Raw genomic sequence first — 16,273 nt, forward strand, 5'->3', positions numbered from 1 at the left:
ATTTATAGCAGTAGATGCCTACCTTTCTCCAATCAATAATCTTTCACCTTAAAAAACTTGAAAAAGATCAAATGAAACTCAAACCAGGGGGCCGGGCGCGGTGGCTCAAGCCTATAATCCCAGCACTTTGGGAGGCCGAGAAGGGTGGATCACGAGGTCAGGAGATCAAGACCATCCTGGCTAACACAGTGAAACCCCGTCTCTACTAAAAAATACAAAAAACTAGCCGGGCGAGGTGGCGGGCGCCTGTGGTCCCAGCTACTCGGGAGGCTGAGGCAGGAGAATGGCGTGAACCCGGGAGGCGGAGCTTGCAGTGAGCTGAGATCCGGCCACTGCACTCCAGCCTGGGCGACAGAGCGAGACTCCGTCTCAAAAAAAAAAAAAAAAAAAAAAAAAAAAAGAAACTCAAACCAGGAAGCAGAAGGAAAATAATAAAGATTTTAGCAGAAATTAGAAATAGACAATTTACAGAAAATCAAATGAAACCAAAAGTGGGTTCTCTTTTTATTATTTTTTTATTTGCTTATTTATTTACTTATTTTTGAGACAGAGTTCTGCTCTTGTTGCCCAGGCTGGAGTACAATGGCGTGATCTCAGCTCACTGCAACCTCAGCCTCCCGGGTTCAAACGATTCTCCAGCCTCAGACTCCCTAGTAGCTGGTATTACAGGCGCCCGGCCAATTTTTATATTTTTGGTAGAGACGGGGTTTCGCCATGTTGGCCAGGCTGCTCTCAAACTCCTGACCTCCAGTGACCCACCCGCCTCGGCCTCCCAAAGTGCTAGGGATTACAGGCATGAGCCACCACACCCAGCGGTTCTTTTTTTAAAAAGTCAACAAACGGCCAGGCGTGGTGGCTCACACCTGTAATCCCAGCACTTTGGGAGGCCGAGGTGGTTGGATCACCTGAGGTCAGGAGTTCGAGACCAGCCTGGCCAAGATGGCAAAACCCCATCTCTCCTAAAAAATACAAAAAGTAGCCGGGTGCAGTGGAGGGCACCTGTGATCCCAGTTACTTGGGAGTCTGAGGCAAGATAATCACTTGAACCGGGGAGGTGGAGGTTGCAGTGAGCTGAGATTGCACCACTGCACTCCAGCCTGGGAGAAAAAGCAAGATTCTGTCTCAAAAAAAAACAAAAAAAAAAGTCAACAAACTATTAGCTAGATAATTGACAAATCTTTGACCAAGAAAATAAGAGAGAAGACTCAGATTACTAATATAAAGAATAAAGCAGGGGACATTTCTACTGACTGATGGAAATGTTTGTAATTAGATAGTGGTAATGGTTGCACATTATGAATATACTTTAAAAAATACTTTAAAAATTGAATTGCACACAAAAGTGGTGAATTTTGTGTTATGTGAATCATATCCTAATTAAAAATTGCAGCAAAAGACAAATTACAATGTGAGCTATGGAAAATACATTAAGGAATAAAGTTTCTTGTTTTGTTTTTTGAAACAAGGTCTCATTTCGTTGGAGTGCGGTGGCACAATCACAGCTTTTTGCAGCCTCAACCTCCCCAGGCTCAGGTGATCTTCCCACCTCAGGCTCCCAAGTAGCTGGGACTGCAGGTGTATGCCACCATGCCAGGCTAATTTTTGTATTTTTTGTAGAGACAGGGTTTTGTCATGTTGGCCAGGCTTATATTTGAAAAAAAAAGAAAAAAGCACTACAGGCAGGGCACTGTGGCTCACATCTGTATTCCCAGCACTTTGGGAATCTGGGATACTATATACTAATATAAAGGTGGGTGGATCACTTGAGGTCAGGACTTTGAGACCAGCCTGCACAACTTGGTGAAACCCTGCCTCTACTAAAAATACAAAAATTAGCCAGGTGTGGTGGCACATGCTTGTAGTCCCAGCTACTCAGGAGACTGAGGCAGGAGAATTGCTGGAACCTGGAAGACAGAGGTTGCAGTGAGCCGAGATCACGTCACTGCACTCCAGCCTGGGCAACAGAGCGACACGCCATTAAAAATAATAATAATAAAAATATAAATATAAATAAAGTTATAAAAAGACACTACAAGTACAGAAGCTTTTCCAAAGATCATCATTCCTGTCAGTCCTATTTTGCATCCTCAAATTTCCTCCCTCATATCCATTCTGTCCCACCCTATGTGCAAAATCTTAATTTTGGTTGAAAAAATATTACATCAGGAATGGAAAGACCACTTTCTCCAGCCCTTCTTCCATCAAAGGACAGATAGCAACTATATCTGCTTTCTCACCTATGTCACATTCAAAAGATGAGTTATCAGTCCAATCGTTAGAACTTTCCAGAAAGGCAAGCTGTCAAATTATTCCTTGTTACCAATCAGTTAGATACATTTATTGAGCACAGAGCTCCTACAGACAAGTTGGGAGAAAGAGACCTACAAATGAGAGTATTGACCCTGTCTTCCAAATGTCTATGGTTTTTCTGTTACTATGCAGGATAGCAAGAGCTAATATGAATGGTATATTAGGGACTGTCATTCAATAGGAGTGGGAATTGTCCGAGAAGGTCTCATAGCAGAGGTGGAGGGAGAGGCTAATGGTATGTTGGAACCGTGACGAAATTGCTGGGCTTGCTGGGAACAAATTATTTTCCGCTCACTAACTAATCCTACTGAATCCTGCTTAGAAGCTTTTAAAACATATAGTTGACATTTTCAGGTGATTTCATAAAGCTTGACTTCCTCCCGGAGATCAAGGCTTGATAATCCAGAAGGTTTACTAAGCTGGCTGGGTGGAGTTATAGTCTTGTGGTGGGGACTAAGAGGGCTTCGCACAAAACTCTGCAATCAGGAAGCAATCATGGTTCATTTTGACTCTTAATATCTAAGGGTAAGGTAAGTCACTGTAGGCCAGAAAAAAAGATCAATTTACTAAAAATAAGTTTCCCCTGATGGATCCCCTAGAAAGCCCACTTATTTTTTTTTTTTTTATTTTTTTGAGACGGAGTCTCACTCTGTCACCCAGGCTGGAGTGCAGTGGCGCCATCTCGGTTCACTGCAAGCTCCACCTCCAGGGTTCATGCCATTCTCCTACCTCAGCCTCCCGAGTAGCTGAGACTACAGGCGCCCGCCACCACTCCCGGCTAATGTTTTTTATTTTTAGTAGAGACAGGGTTTCACGGTGTTAGCCAGGATGTCCTGACCTCATGATCTGGCCGCCTTGGCCTCCCGAAGTGCTGGGATTACAGGTGTGAGCCACCATGCCCGGCCAAAAGCCCACTTATTCTTTTAATCAATTAAGGTAGCATTTAGTTTCCCGGAAATTTTTATAATGCATTCAGGGAAAGAAGCTATATTCATGTAGTATAAGAGTAGCATAGAGTAGCATATAAAACTGATGACCATGGCAGAATTGACCACAATACTCTTTCCAAACAAGCACGGATGTGACCTCAGAATGCTTATTACTTGATTCCAAGCAGCCACCACCACTAAATTTGAATTGGCATGTAAAACGAAATCCATTTGCTACCCTGGAATAGGATCCAGCCTGTAGACTTGTAGTTATAAGTGCCTCTTTTTAAGCTCTCAGCTCTTTTAAAGTCTTTGGATCATTTTTAAGCTTTTGTGAGCACAAGCATCCTGGGATAAAGACCAATTCCTAGAATTTTAAGTTTATTAGAATTGGCATTATTTGGGATGGTTCTGCCAGTATTCATATGTCTGACAGCTATCAGGTATGAATTTATCATGAGGGTCATAAATATAAAATTTCAGGTATGAATTTATCATGAGGGTCATAAATATAAAATTTCAGGCTGGGCGTGGTGGCTCACGCCTGTAATCCCAGCACTTTGTAAGGCCAAAGCGGGCGGATCACGAGGTCAGGAGATCAAGACCATCCTGGCTAACATGGTGAAACCCCGTCTCTACTAAAAATACAAAACATTAACCGGGCGCGGTGGTGAGTGTCTGTAGTTCCAGCTGCTCGGGAGGCTGAGACAGGAGAACAGCATGAACCGGGGAGGTGGAGCTTACAGTGAGCCGAGATTGTGCCAGTGCACTCCAGCCTGGTGACAGAGTGAGACTCCATCTCAAAAAAAAAAAAAAAGAATTCAATAACTTCTCAAAACCCTCAGCTCTATAATTACTTCGCAAGAGAAACAAGGAAGAGTGGAAGAGGTTAATAGCCAAACAGAGAAGATGGTGGGGAAAAATGGGTCCCAGGTGGAAGAGGAAGGAAGCAGAGAGGGTGAGGTGCAGAGAACACGATGTCCACAGGGAGCAGAAGATCTACCAATGATTGCACTCTAGGCTATGACGGGGAAGAGAAGGACACCAGGTTCACCGCTCCAGGCTTCACAGGCACCTACTTGGGATGCTTGAAGGCCATCAGGCAGCGCTCATACTTCCCCACCATGCTCCAGGCCATGACCAGGCCATCAGTGCTTCCTGAGAGGAGATGCCACTGGTCGAAGAACAGGCACTTCACGGCTCCCTCGTGGCCATTGAGAGTCTGCAAGAAAAGATACCACTGTCTTCAACTCAGACTGTGACTCCTCCAAGAACCAAAGCTGAGGCTTCTTCAGATGAATGCCAAAGCCACCCCCCATCAATCTGTGATTGCCATTCACTTGGTAGGTACCTGAGCTAACCTTGCTTTTGCTGTAAGAAGGCCAATGGAGGCCGGGTGTGGTGACTTATGCCTGTAATCCCAGCACTTTGGGAGGCCGAGGTGGGCGGATCATGAGGTCAGGAGTTCAAGACCATCCTGGCCAACATGGTGAAACCCCGTCTCTACTAAAAATATAAAAATTAGCTGGGCATGGTGGCGCACACCTGTAATCCCAGCTACTTGGGAGGCTGAGGCAGGAGAATCACTTGAACCAGCGAGGTGGAGGTTGCAGTGAGCCAAGATTTCGCCACTGTGCTCCAGCCTGGTGACAGAGCAAGACTCTGTCTCCAAAAAAAAAAAAAGAAAAGAAAAGAAAAAGAAAAAGAAAAGAAAAAAAGAAGGCCAATGGAGTCCATTCCATGTAGAGCTCTCTCTCTGGTTACAGAGAAATGGGATCAGGGAGGGGCCATGTTCCTGGTGGGTCTGTGTCTGGGGCAGACACTACCTTCTTGGAGCACCAGAAAGGGCCAGAAATCACTGTCCTTTGCTGTCAGAAGGACGAAGGCAACGTGTGCCATCCCAGCTCCTTGCCAGAACCCAGAGTGCACATGGGCCATCCCTGTGCCTGAAACGGCTGGATTGGCCATAGTGACAGGATTGGTGGGAAAATTCCACAGGCCAAGCCAGCCACTTTTCACTGTGATCCTGTGTTCCTGCTGCAAATCATATATATCCACCACCCGCTAAGGCCAGGGGTTCAGATCCAGCAAGAATATGTTTCATGACCAACCAATCACTTTCAAGACCATCCATGTTCTCTCTTCATTAGAGAGCAAGGAGGAAAAAACATTCTCTGTTCATCCCCCAGTATTTTCTTCTTAGGAAAAAAATGCTTTGTTCATCCCTTCACCCCATGCCAGAATACAACACTTTTTTTTTTTTTTTTTGGAGATGCATGATCTCAGCTCACTGCAACCTCCGCCTCCTGGGTTCAAACGATTTTCCTGCTTCAACCTCCCAAGTAGCTGAGGTTACAGGCGCCCACCACCATGCCTGGCTAATTTTTTGTATTTTTTTTTTTAGTAGAGATGGGGTTTCACTCTGTTGGTCAGGCTGGTCTCGAACTCCTGACCTCATGAGCCGCCCGCCTCGGCCTCCCAAAATGATGGGATTACAGGTGTGAGCCACTGCGTGCAATACTCTTGAGGAGAAAAAGGTACTTCACTTCCACTGCTGTTAGAAGGCCCTGAGCCCATAACTCATGCTGAGTCAGAATGCAGCCTTCCTCCACCAACCCCATGATACCATGGGTCATGATGTGGGCAGTGGAGCCCCTACCCTCCACGGACTCTGAATGCCCCATTTGGGGGCCCTCCCCTTTAGAGCTTCAGGACTGTCCTTCTTGATGGCCATACTCAGTTGCTCTAGGATGACCTGAGGAGCTAGGTAGGGGGGGCCCAGGGACCCACCCATCTCCTCCCCAGTGCCCTTTCCCCCAAGGCAGCCCACTGCCCACTCACCTTTACCAACTGGGCCATGACAATGTGCCACACTTTCACCACCCCTCGCTCACAGCTGCTCACAATGTAGGTATCATTGATCCTGGTGGCCAAGATGGGGTCTTTGTGTCTAAACGTCTTCAGGCACTTCCCTGTGTCTACATCCCATACTGAACAGGAGGGAGAGAGAGGAAGAGATGGGAGTGGGGAAAAAGGAGGAAGAGGAAAGTTGACAGTGGAGTTCTGCTCCCCATCACAGAAGCAAAAGACTCATCGAGCCCATCAAGTCAGACTCTAGAAGGACTTCCCCTGGCCTAGCACCTCCACAGGACAGGCTCACCAACAGCTCATGTACCCACAGCACAGATGTGCCCTGAATACAGGTGGTTGGGGGAGCCACCTGTTGGCTATGGCCCTAGAACTTAGCCTTGAGGCCCAAGTGCTAGACAGCTCGTCTCCAATCAGCTGATTCATCAAGCCTGAAACATGCTTGCTATCAAGTAGATTTCATAAAAATCATGGCATACAGCTTGAGTAGGAGCAGGTAAAATTAAAAAAAAAAAAAGAAAGAAATAGAAAATCACGGCATACATGTAGTGTTGTCATTCTTCCCAGATGCTGTCTTCCTGACCCACACCTTCTATCCCCAAGATAAAAGAAGGTCATCTACCCTCACTTACATTTTTAAATACTTCTGAATCTGACTTTTGGATTTTATGGAGAAATGGTCGCGGCTGGGGGTGGGTTTACTGCTGCTTCAACACAGACTGTGTTACAGCAACTGCCTGGCATCTTGTAGTGGGGATGAGAGTGGGTGGGTGGGTGGGTGGCAGAACAGGGTTTCCTAAAAAGAAGAAGTTGATGCCAGGCCCAGTGACTCACACCTGTAATCCCAGCACTTTGGGAGGCCGAGATGGGTGGATCACAAGGTCAGGAAATCGAGACCAGCCTAGCCAACATGGTGAAACCCTGTCTCTACTAAAAAAACAAAAATTAGCTGGGTGTGGTGGCACGTGCCTGTAGTCCCAGCTACTCAGGAGGCTGAGGCAGGAGAATCGCTTGAACCTGGGAGGTGGAGGTTGCAGTAAGCCGAGATCGTGCCACTGCACTCCAGCCTGGCCACAGAACGAGACTCCATCTCAAAAAAAAAAAAAAAAAAAAGAAGAAGTTAAAAGTGAACTCTATGAATTCAGGAATGAAAACATTAAAGTCTCCTTCAAAGGTGCTTCCCAAAAGCACCTTCTTCCTCAGGCAACAGGACAAGTGGCCTGAGACAAAATATAACAACAACCAGAGTTGATACTTACGTGGCGCTAACAGTAAGCCGGCGACCACTCAAGGTGTTATGTGGCGCTAACAGTAAGCCGGCGACCACTCAAGGTGTGTGACATGCATGAGCTCATCTTCACAAGAAAAGTACTATTATTATTCCCCACTACACAGATGAGGAAACTGAGGCATAGAGAAGTTAGGTTGCCTGCTCAAGTCATGTAGGTGGTAAGTGGCAAAGCCGGGATTTGAACCTAGGGAGTCTGGATCCAGAAGCCATGTGCTTAACCATTTATGCTAGGTTAGCCCTAACTATGTAAGTATGCTTTCCTTCGCTTATATTTTATGTATATATCTTGGCCCATTTATAAAATTACCAATGGGGCTCTCGTGAAGATTAAATAATGTATGTTAAGCATCTGTCACAAAATTAGTACTCAGTAAATGGCAGCTGTTGTTGTTCATGGATTTATTATATTCCCCACTATATATTTATGTATCTGCTTCCATTAGGAGACTATGAGCCCTTTGAAGAAATAAAAAGTTGTATCTAAAGGGCCGTATCCTATTCCTTTTTTTTTCTCCTCAGCACCTAGCTCAGTGTGTAGCTTGTTGTAGGTATTCTACAGATAGTTGTTGAATGGATGGATTGATGGATGGATGGATGGATGGATGGATGGAAGGAAGGAGGGAGGGAGGGAAGGACGGAAGGAAGGAAGGAAGGAAGGAAGGGAGGGAATAAATGACTACCGGCCTATAGGAATGAACAAAACAAAGCATTTTGGTAACCCATAAGTTGCAGGAAACTTCTTAGAAAATTTAAGGCACTTCTTTCTCACCTTTTACCTGGCAATCTTTTCCTCCCGACACGAGCCTGTTCTTACACAAATCTATGCAAGTGATAGTCCCCTGGTGACCACTGAAGATTCGTGTGCAAGCCCCACTTTTCAGATCCCAGTATCTGCAGGAATCAGGCCAAAAGAATGTTTGTGAGAGCTCCTGAGGGCTCAGAGGATCATACTGCGTAGAATCCCTGTAGATAAGTAGGTAGTTGGGAGGCAGCAGAGCCTCATGGTTCAGCTTAAGAGTCAGGGGCCTGGATTTGAATCCCAGCTGCAGCACCTATTTGGTGTAACTTTGAGGAAGTTAATTTCTGTGTAAGTTTCCTTTCTTCACTGATAAAATGGAAATAATAATGAGTAGTTACATCATAGGGTTTTTGTGAAGAATTAAATGGACTAATACAGTGATTGTCAACCCTGGGTAACTTCTACCCCCAGGGGCCATTTGGAAATAGCTGGAGATACTTTTGGTGGTCACAAGCAGGGAAGGAAGAGACACTGATATCTAGTGTGTGGAATCCAGAGATGCTGCTAAACATTCTACATCGCACAGGGCAGGCCCCACAGTAACAAATTTCCCAGCCCCAGATGGCAATAGCGCCAAGGTTGAGAAACCCTGCACCAGTGGAGGTAACACTGGAATAGTGACTAACTTGTACAAAATGCTTGATCAATGTCAGGTGGTTTTCAGGTAGAAGCGTCCCGAATGACCACCAGCCTTATAATCCACGGCACTGATTCAGTGGTACAGCAGATCTTCAAACAAGAGCAACAGAATCCTTTACCAGTCACTTAGATCCAAAATATTTATGTACATATAGAGCATATCTAAGAGACAGATGGGAGCAAAGATGAATTATCCTGTTTTTTGTTAAGAACACGTGCCCAAGGTCTCTCAACTGCACTTCCGCTTCAGCTAGGCTGCTTTTGAGACAGGACAAAGCAGAATGCTGAGATAATGGTTCTGGAGCAGGCTTCCTGAAGTCCATTCCCAGGGCCACCACTTCCCAGCTGTGTGATCCTGGGCAAGTTACTGAACCACCACGTACCTCAGTTTCTTCATCTGTAAACTGAGGACAATAATTGTACTAATGGCCACGCGGGGGGGCTCACGCCTGTAATCCCAGCACTTTGAGAGGCCAAGGCGAGCAGATCACGAGGTCAGGAGATTGAGACCATCCTGGCTAACATGGAGAAACCCCGTCTCTACTAAAAGTACAAAACATTAGCCTGGCGTGGTGGCGGCACCTGTAGTCCCACCCAGGAGAATGGCGTGAACCCGGGAGGTGGAGCTTGCAGTGAGCCGAGATAGCGCCACTGCTCTCCAGCCTGGGCAACAGAGCGAGCCTCCGTCTAAAAAGATAATAATAATAAAAATTAAATTAAAAATAAAGCCGGGCACGGTGGCTCACGCCTGTAATCTCAGCACTTTGGGAGGCCGAGGCAGGTGGATCACGAGGTTAGGAGATCGAGACCATCCTGGCTAACACGGTGAAACCCCATCTCTACTGAAAATACAAAAGATAGCCAGGCGTGGTGGTGGGTGCCTGTAGTCCCAGCTACTCGGTAGGCTGAGGCAGAAGAATGGCGTGAACCCGGGAGGTGGAGCTTGCAATAAGTCAAGATCACGGCACCGCACTCCAGCCTGGGTGACAGAGCGACACTCCGTCTCAAAAAAAAAAAAAAAAAAAAAAAAAAAAAAAAAAAATTGCACTTACTTCATAGAGTTATTGTGAGGTTTTGCATATAAAAACGATTAATATGTCTTTGGAGTTTTTTGACTATGTTAAGTTTTTTCTTCTAATATTCCCAAGGATCTTGCAGCCTTACCAATGCCTTACCAGTTTCTCAGAGCCTCCAATGCAGCCACAGTGCATTGAATGATGGCACAGTGCTCTGAAAGAAAGCATGTTTTGAATTTCTGTTTCTAGCAGTATGGTGGTTTATGTCTTCAGGTTGGTTTTCTAAATTTATGCAAGAAAAGGTATTTGATAAATACTTTTAGAAAAATAGGAATAGAAGGAACTTTCTGGATTTAGTAAAAGATATAAGCCAAAGTCATAACAGTAAATATTATGCTCAGTGGAGAAATTGTAGATGTATTCCCTTCCAGAAGGGGAACAAGATGAAGATGCCCACTCTCACTGCTACTGCCTGCCGCAGCACTGGAAAGCCTAGGCAAAGTTAGAAGGAAAGAAAAACAAAAGGTAGTATAGGCATTAGAAAAGAAGATAATATAGTGTTGACCAGGCGCAGTGGCTCATGCCTGTAATTCCAGCACTTTGGTAGGCTGAGGTGGGCAGATCACGAGGTCAGGAGATTGAGACCATCCTGGCCAACATAGTGAAACCCTGTCTCTACTAAAATACAAAAAAAAAAAAAATTAGCCAAGCATGGTGGCATGTGCCTGTAGTCCCAGCTACTCGGGAGGCTGAGGCAGGAGAATTGTTTGAATCAGGGAGTCGGAGGTTGCAGTGAGCCGAGATCATGCCACAGCACTCCAGTCTGGTAACAGAGTGAGACTTTATCTTAAAAAACAACAACAACAACAACAACAACAAAATATATATATAGTAATTTGCAGTTGATAAGATTGTTTACATAGAAAAACCAATTATTAAACATACATGCTTTTAGAACTAATAAGAGAGTTTGGCAAGGATGCCAGACACAAGATCAATTAACAAAAATCAATTGCATTTCTCTATGCCAGCAATAACTAATTTGAAAACATAAGCAAAATTAAGATACCATTCACAGCAGTAACAAAATTATAACGTTTACAGGCATTAAGTAAAAATACACATGACTTTTATGAAAAAAACTTTAAGGCTCTAAGAAAGAACACAGATTGTTTAATAGAGTGTGTTTACCAAACTAATCTATAAATTCAATGCAATCCCAATAAAAAGTCTAGTTAGGTTTTATTGAAAGTTGATCAACTTACTCCAAAAACTCAAAACTTATATACTATAGCTGTTACATAAAAAAGAAAAGTGAGACCGGGCGCAGTGGCTCACGCCTGTAATCCCAGCACTCTGGGAGGCCAAGGCAGGCGAATCACGAGGTCAGGAGATTGAGCCCATCCTGGCTAGCACAGTGAAACCCTGTCTCTACTAAAAATACAAGAAATCAGCCGGGCGTGGTGGTGGGTGCCTGTAGTCGCAGCTACTCGGGAGGCTGAGGCAGGAGAATGGCGTTAACCCAGGAGGCGGAGCTTGCAGTGAGCCGAGATGGCGTCACTGCACTCCAGCCTGGGCAACAGAGCTAGACTCCGTCTCAAAAAAAAAAAAAAAAGAAAGAAAAGTGAAAAGTAGAATTTCCCTCCCCATCACATTTTAAAACATTCTCTAAATGCATACCTAAAAATAAAACAAACAATTTTCAAGAAGGGGGATTTTGATTAAAAACAGAAAAACAGACAATGGACTAGATCAGAGAGCTCAGGGACATTCTCATGCACATACGGGAAATTTCCGTGTGATAAAGGTAGCACCACAAATCAGTGGAGGAAGTGGCAGGTTATATAGTAGTTGCTGTAGGGGAGAGACTGCTGACTTTATTTAAATACAAATAAATGAAATGGAAACCCTACCTAACGCCACATATAAGGTTGAATTGCAAATAGATTAAAAAACTGAATGCAAAAGATAAAACCATAATGTTGGTAGAAGAAAATATTAGAAAATATCTCTGTGACCTGGAAGAGGGAAGAATCACAAAAATGAAGGGGAAAAAACCCTGATAAATTGATGTTTTATTACATTCATATTGATTTTTTTTTTTTTTTTTTTTGAGACCGAGTTTCGCTCTTGTTGCCCAAGTTGGAGTGCAGTGGCACCTCCCAGGTTCAAGCAATTCTCCTGCCTCAGCCTTCCTGAGTAGCTGGGATTACAGACATGTGCCACCATGCCCGGCTAATTTTGTATTTTTAGTAGAGATGGGGTTTCTCCATGTTGGTCAAGCTGGTCTCAAACTCCCGACCTCAGATGATCCGCCCGCCTGGGCCTCCCAAAGTGCTGGGATTACAGGCGTGAGCTATCGCGCCCGGCCCATGTTGAGAATTTTTGCTCAACAAAATTCATGTAGATACTGTGAACAAAGTTAATAGATAGTCCTGGTGAGAGGGAATTCTCTGGCAGACAGCCTTTGGGCTTCATCTGCACTGTTGGCTCTCCTGGGTCTCTAGTCCCCAGATTTTGGACTTGCCAGCCGCATTTATCACACAAGTCAATACTTTATAATAAATCTCTTATGTATATACACATTCTATTGGTTCTGTTTCTCTGGAGACCCTAATACACATATGAAAAGGTGCTCAACTTCATTAATAATCAGAAAAGTTAAAATTTAAACCCCAATAAAACACAGTGGGTTTTATTTAATATCCATCAGATTGACAAAACTGTTAGATTGACAATATTAAGTGTTTGTGAGAATACATAAGAAGAGATATTCTCATATGCTGCCAATGGGAATGTAAATTAATACAACCACATTGGAAAGCAGTTTAGTACTCCTTCCTAGAAATTCCCATGCTAAGAATATACCTTTAAAACCCTCGTGCACATGGGCATCAGGGGACACATCCAAGACCCGTCTCTGGCAGCATTCTTTGAAATAATGAAAAACTAGAAACAAGAGCCGGGCATGGTGGCTCACGCCTGTAATCCCAGCACTTTGAGAGGCCGAGGCAGGTGGATCACGAGGTCAGGAGATCGAGACCATCCTGGCTAACACGGTGAAACCCCGTCTCTACTAAAAAATACAAAAAAAATTAGCCGTGCGTGGTGGCAGGTGCCTGTAGTCCCAGCTACTTGGGAGGCTGAGGCAGGAGAATGGCGTGAACCCGGGAGGCGGAGCTTGCAGTGAGCCTAGATCGTGCCACTGCACTCCAGCCTGGGCGACCAGGGCGAGATTCCGTCTCAAAAAACAAACAAACAAACAAAAAACTAGAAAGAATGCAAATGTCCACCAACAGAAAAACAAACACATGAGTTATGATACAATCATCAAATGTAATACTGTATCTCAGTGAAATAAGTTAATTACTGCCACCTACATCATATAGGTGAATCTCAAAAATATAGTTCCGTGTAAGAATGAAGTACCAACAAATTTTAAAAATATGATTCCTTTTATGTTGAGTTCAAAAACAGGCAAAAGTAATTAATACTTTTGGAGATATATAAGAAGGAAGCAAAAATGATAAAGAAATGCAAGGGAATAATTAGTATAAAATTAGGATAACATTACCTCTGGTTGGCAGGAAGAAGCAAGAAGAAAAAGGCATAGTGAGAGGATTAGGAAATGGTGATATCTTATTTCTTGGCCTGAGTAATGGATGCATGAGTGTTTGTTATACTATATAAAAATATACATACATATGCATTTTTAAAACACTATTTTGCCTCTATAGTCTGTCTCATACCCATAAAAAGCCATGTTCCCTGAAAGAATCTGTAAGAACAAAGGTAAATTATTTCTTCATCTAAGAATGCTAATAAAGAAAATTTTTCTGACTTGTACTCATCAATTAGAAAATATATCTGATAACTGTTATAAATCTATCTCATTCAAATTTTAAGCATTATATACATTCCTGACTTTTTCCTTGCCAAAATAATAAGCTGAAGCTATTCTAGAAGTCAGTATCTTCTAGGATAACTGTTAAATATAAAAAGAAAGAAGCATGCCCACTTCTTCCATGAGCTGCCTCTAGGCCTTAGGTGGGATGGGGATCATGATGCCTTTGGACTCCTCACCTGATACTTAGGTCATAGCTCCCGCTTAGGAGAAAATTTTCCTCCTCACATAGGAAGAGGGCCCGGACACTCCCAGCATGGCCTCGGAATTCAACAGGTATCACTTTTCCTTGTATGATGTCCAGAAGATGGATCTTTCGATTAGATGACACAGCTATCAGATCTCCCCCGGAATAGTGGATGACTCTTTTTTGATCCCACCTGAGTGCCAGGGGAAAAGGATTATCCATGAAAGAAGAGTCTGTGTCCTTCCTGGGACTGACTTAGCCCCCTGACTTTCGCCTACAGCAGTGGTGTAAAGAAAAAATCAGGGCCTTTCAACAAGGGAGGCAGCAGAAGGCAAGGTCGAGAATTAACAGGCCTTGAGGGATCCCCACTCTCATACATGACAAAAATCCATTTCCGTCAAATTTTAAAACTAAAGACAAAAGGCAATTTTTTAAAAAATTCTGTAAATGTATGCTAAATCCCCAAGAGAGAGAATGGAGTATGTGGCATTGCCCAAATTTAACTGATCATGGAAACCTTTTTTCTTGGAAAACATCAGAGGAACACAGTTGGGAAGTCCTCTGCACATTATATTTCTTTTCTTTTCTTTTTTCCCTTAATCAATATCCAGTGAGTATACGTTAGGTTCAAAGTCCTGTGCTAGCAGATACCACAGGAAATATAAAGAATTATCAGATAAGGACCTTACTTATAATGAGCTTATTGTCCCATAAAACTAGGTGAGTTGAATTAATGTTTCAATCACAGGATTATTAGCAAATAGGTAAAGTATGAACAGGATGACCAAATAATGTATTGTCCAAACTGAGAGATTTTTATTGTGAAAGAGGACACTATTTATTTATTTTTAGAGACAAGGTCTTGCTCTGTCACCCAGGCTGGAGTACAGGGGCGCAATAATAACTCCCTGTAAACTCCAACTCTTGGCCTCAAGCAATTCTCCTACTTCAGCCTCCCAAAGTTCTGGGATTACAGGCATGATCCACCACACCCAAACTGGGGACACTATTATTAATGACACTAGGACTGCAGAGTAGAGAGGGATCATTCCAACAAACAGGGATGTATACGAGGAGCTTTGAGGCCAACCTAACCAGAGAACGAAATCCCATCTCTACAAAAAAATTCAGAAATTAGCCAGGTGTGGTGGCATGTGCCTATAGTCCCAGCTACTTGGGAGACTAAGGCAGGAGAATCGCTTGAGCCCAGGAGGTGGAGGTTAAAATGAACCAAGATTGCACCACTGCACGCCAGCCTGGACGACAGAATGAGGTTCACTCTGGAAAAAGAAATACAGATAGTATGGTGATAACTGTTCTTTAAAATATATATGTGTGTGTGTGTATATATACTTTTTTTATACATATACATGTACATACGTGTATGTGTGTGTATATATACTTTTTAATAGACATACATGTACATATGTGTATATGTGTGTGTATATATGTATATGTACACACATATATTATAAGGAGCAATTCTTGATATTTTTGCCCTTATTCATACCTAGAGTTCAACGAGTCACCATCTCTTCTAAAGAACAGTTATCACCACACTATCCATAAAAACTTGACTTTGCCTTTCCCCTATCTTATCTTCTCTGTCTTCCTCATACTGACTGTTCTATTGTCAAGATGCAATTTGTTAATAAGATTCATGGCCAAAAATAAAGTAGAGGTGGACTTTGCAAAACCTTGTGAATATAAAGTGAAGTCCTAGGCCTAAATATGGCAGAAAGTTGATTATTAAAGAACCTTCTTCTCTGGGCATATTGAAATGATGTCAGAGTATGCAATTATAAATACGACTGTCATGTTTACCATGGGAAGATATCTATAGTACTTTGCTAAGCTGGGTTACAGAAATATGTGTAATATAACACCACCGCTACTTAAAATATTGCTAAGTATGCAAAGAAAAGAATTCTAGAAGGGTAGACATCAATATTAATGGTGGTTATTGCTAGGTGATAGACTACAGGAAAACTTTGCCTTTCCCTATACATTTTCTGGCATTTAGAAGACTTTTTCCAATAACTGTATATTATTTCTAAAATTAATATAACAAAATAAAGAGATTTCAAAAAATAAAGATTTTATGTGTGACTTGTGCAAAAGGTTGTTGGTCAGCATACCCAAAATTTATAAAGGGAAAATGTCCTTTACCCACTGCCAAGAATGGTGCAAAATGAAGCAGCTATTGTCTTCATGGGATCACGTGCAAGTTTAGGGCTGGAGCTTGAGGTGAGGAGAGCTTGCCTTTCCATGTACACAAAGGTCAGGGAAATCCCAAGTGTCAGTATGGATAACTCAAGCGTCCCTAGAGA

The 16,273-nt window shown here is 43.2% G+C and overlaps 1 protein-coding gene across 1 annotated transcript in view; it reads right to left on the bottom strand.

Moving 5' to 3' along the window:
- The window catches only part of FBXW10B (F-box and WD repeat domain containing 10B), a 42,648-nt gene that overhangs the window by 14,330 nt on the left and 12,045 nt on the right, over positions 1–16,273 (bottom strand). The window contains exons 7-10 of the mRNA XM_008010444.3: positions 13,936–14,136; positions 8,168–8,289; positions 6,081–6,229; positions 4,319–4,461 (exon numbers count right to left, since the gene is read on the bottom strand). Of these exons, the coding sequence (XP_008008635.3) occupies positions 4,319–4,461; positions 6,081–6,229; positions 8,168–8,289; positions 13,936–14,136 (615 nt within the window). The remainder of the gene's footprint in view (positions 1–4,318; positions 4,462–6,080; positions 6,230–8,167; positions 8,290–13,935; positions 14,137–16,273) is intronic.

This window comes from Chlorocebus sabaeus, chromosome 16 (assembly GCF_047675955.1).
Source record: "Chlorocebus sabaeus isolate Y175 chromosome 16, mChlSab1.0.hap1, whole genome shotgun sequence".
In the NCBI taxonomy this organism is placed as follows: domain Eukaryota; kingdom Metazoa; phylum Chordata; class Mammalia; order Primates; family Cercopithecidae; genus Chlorocebus; species Chlorocebus sabaeus.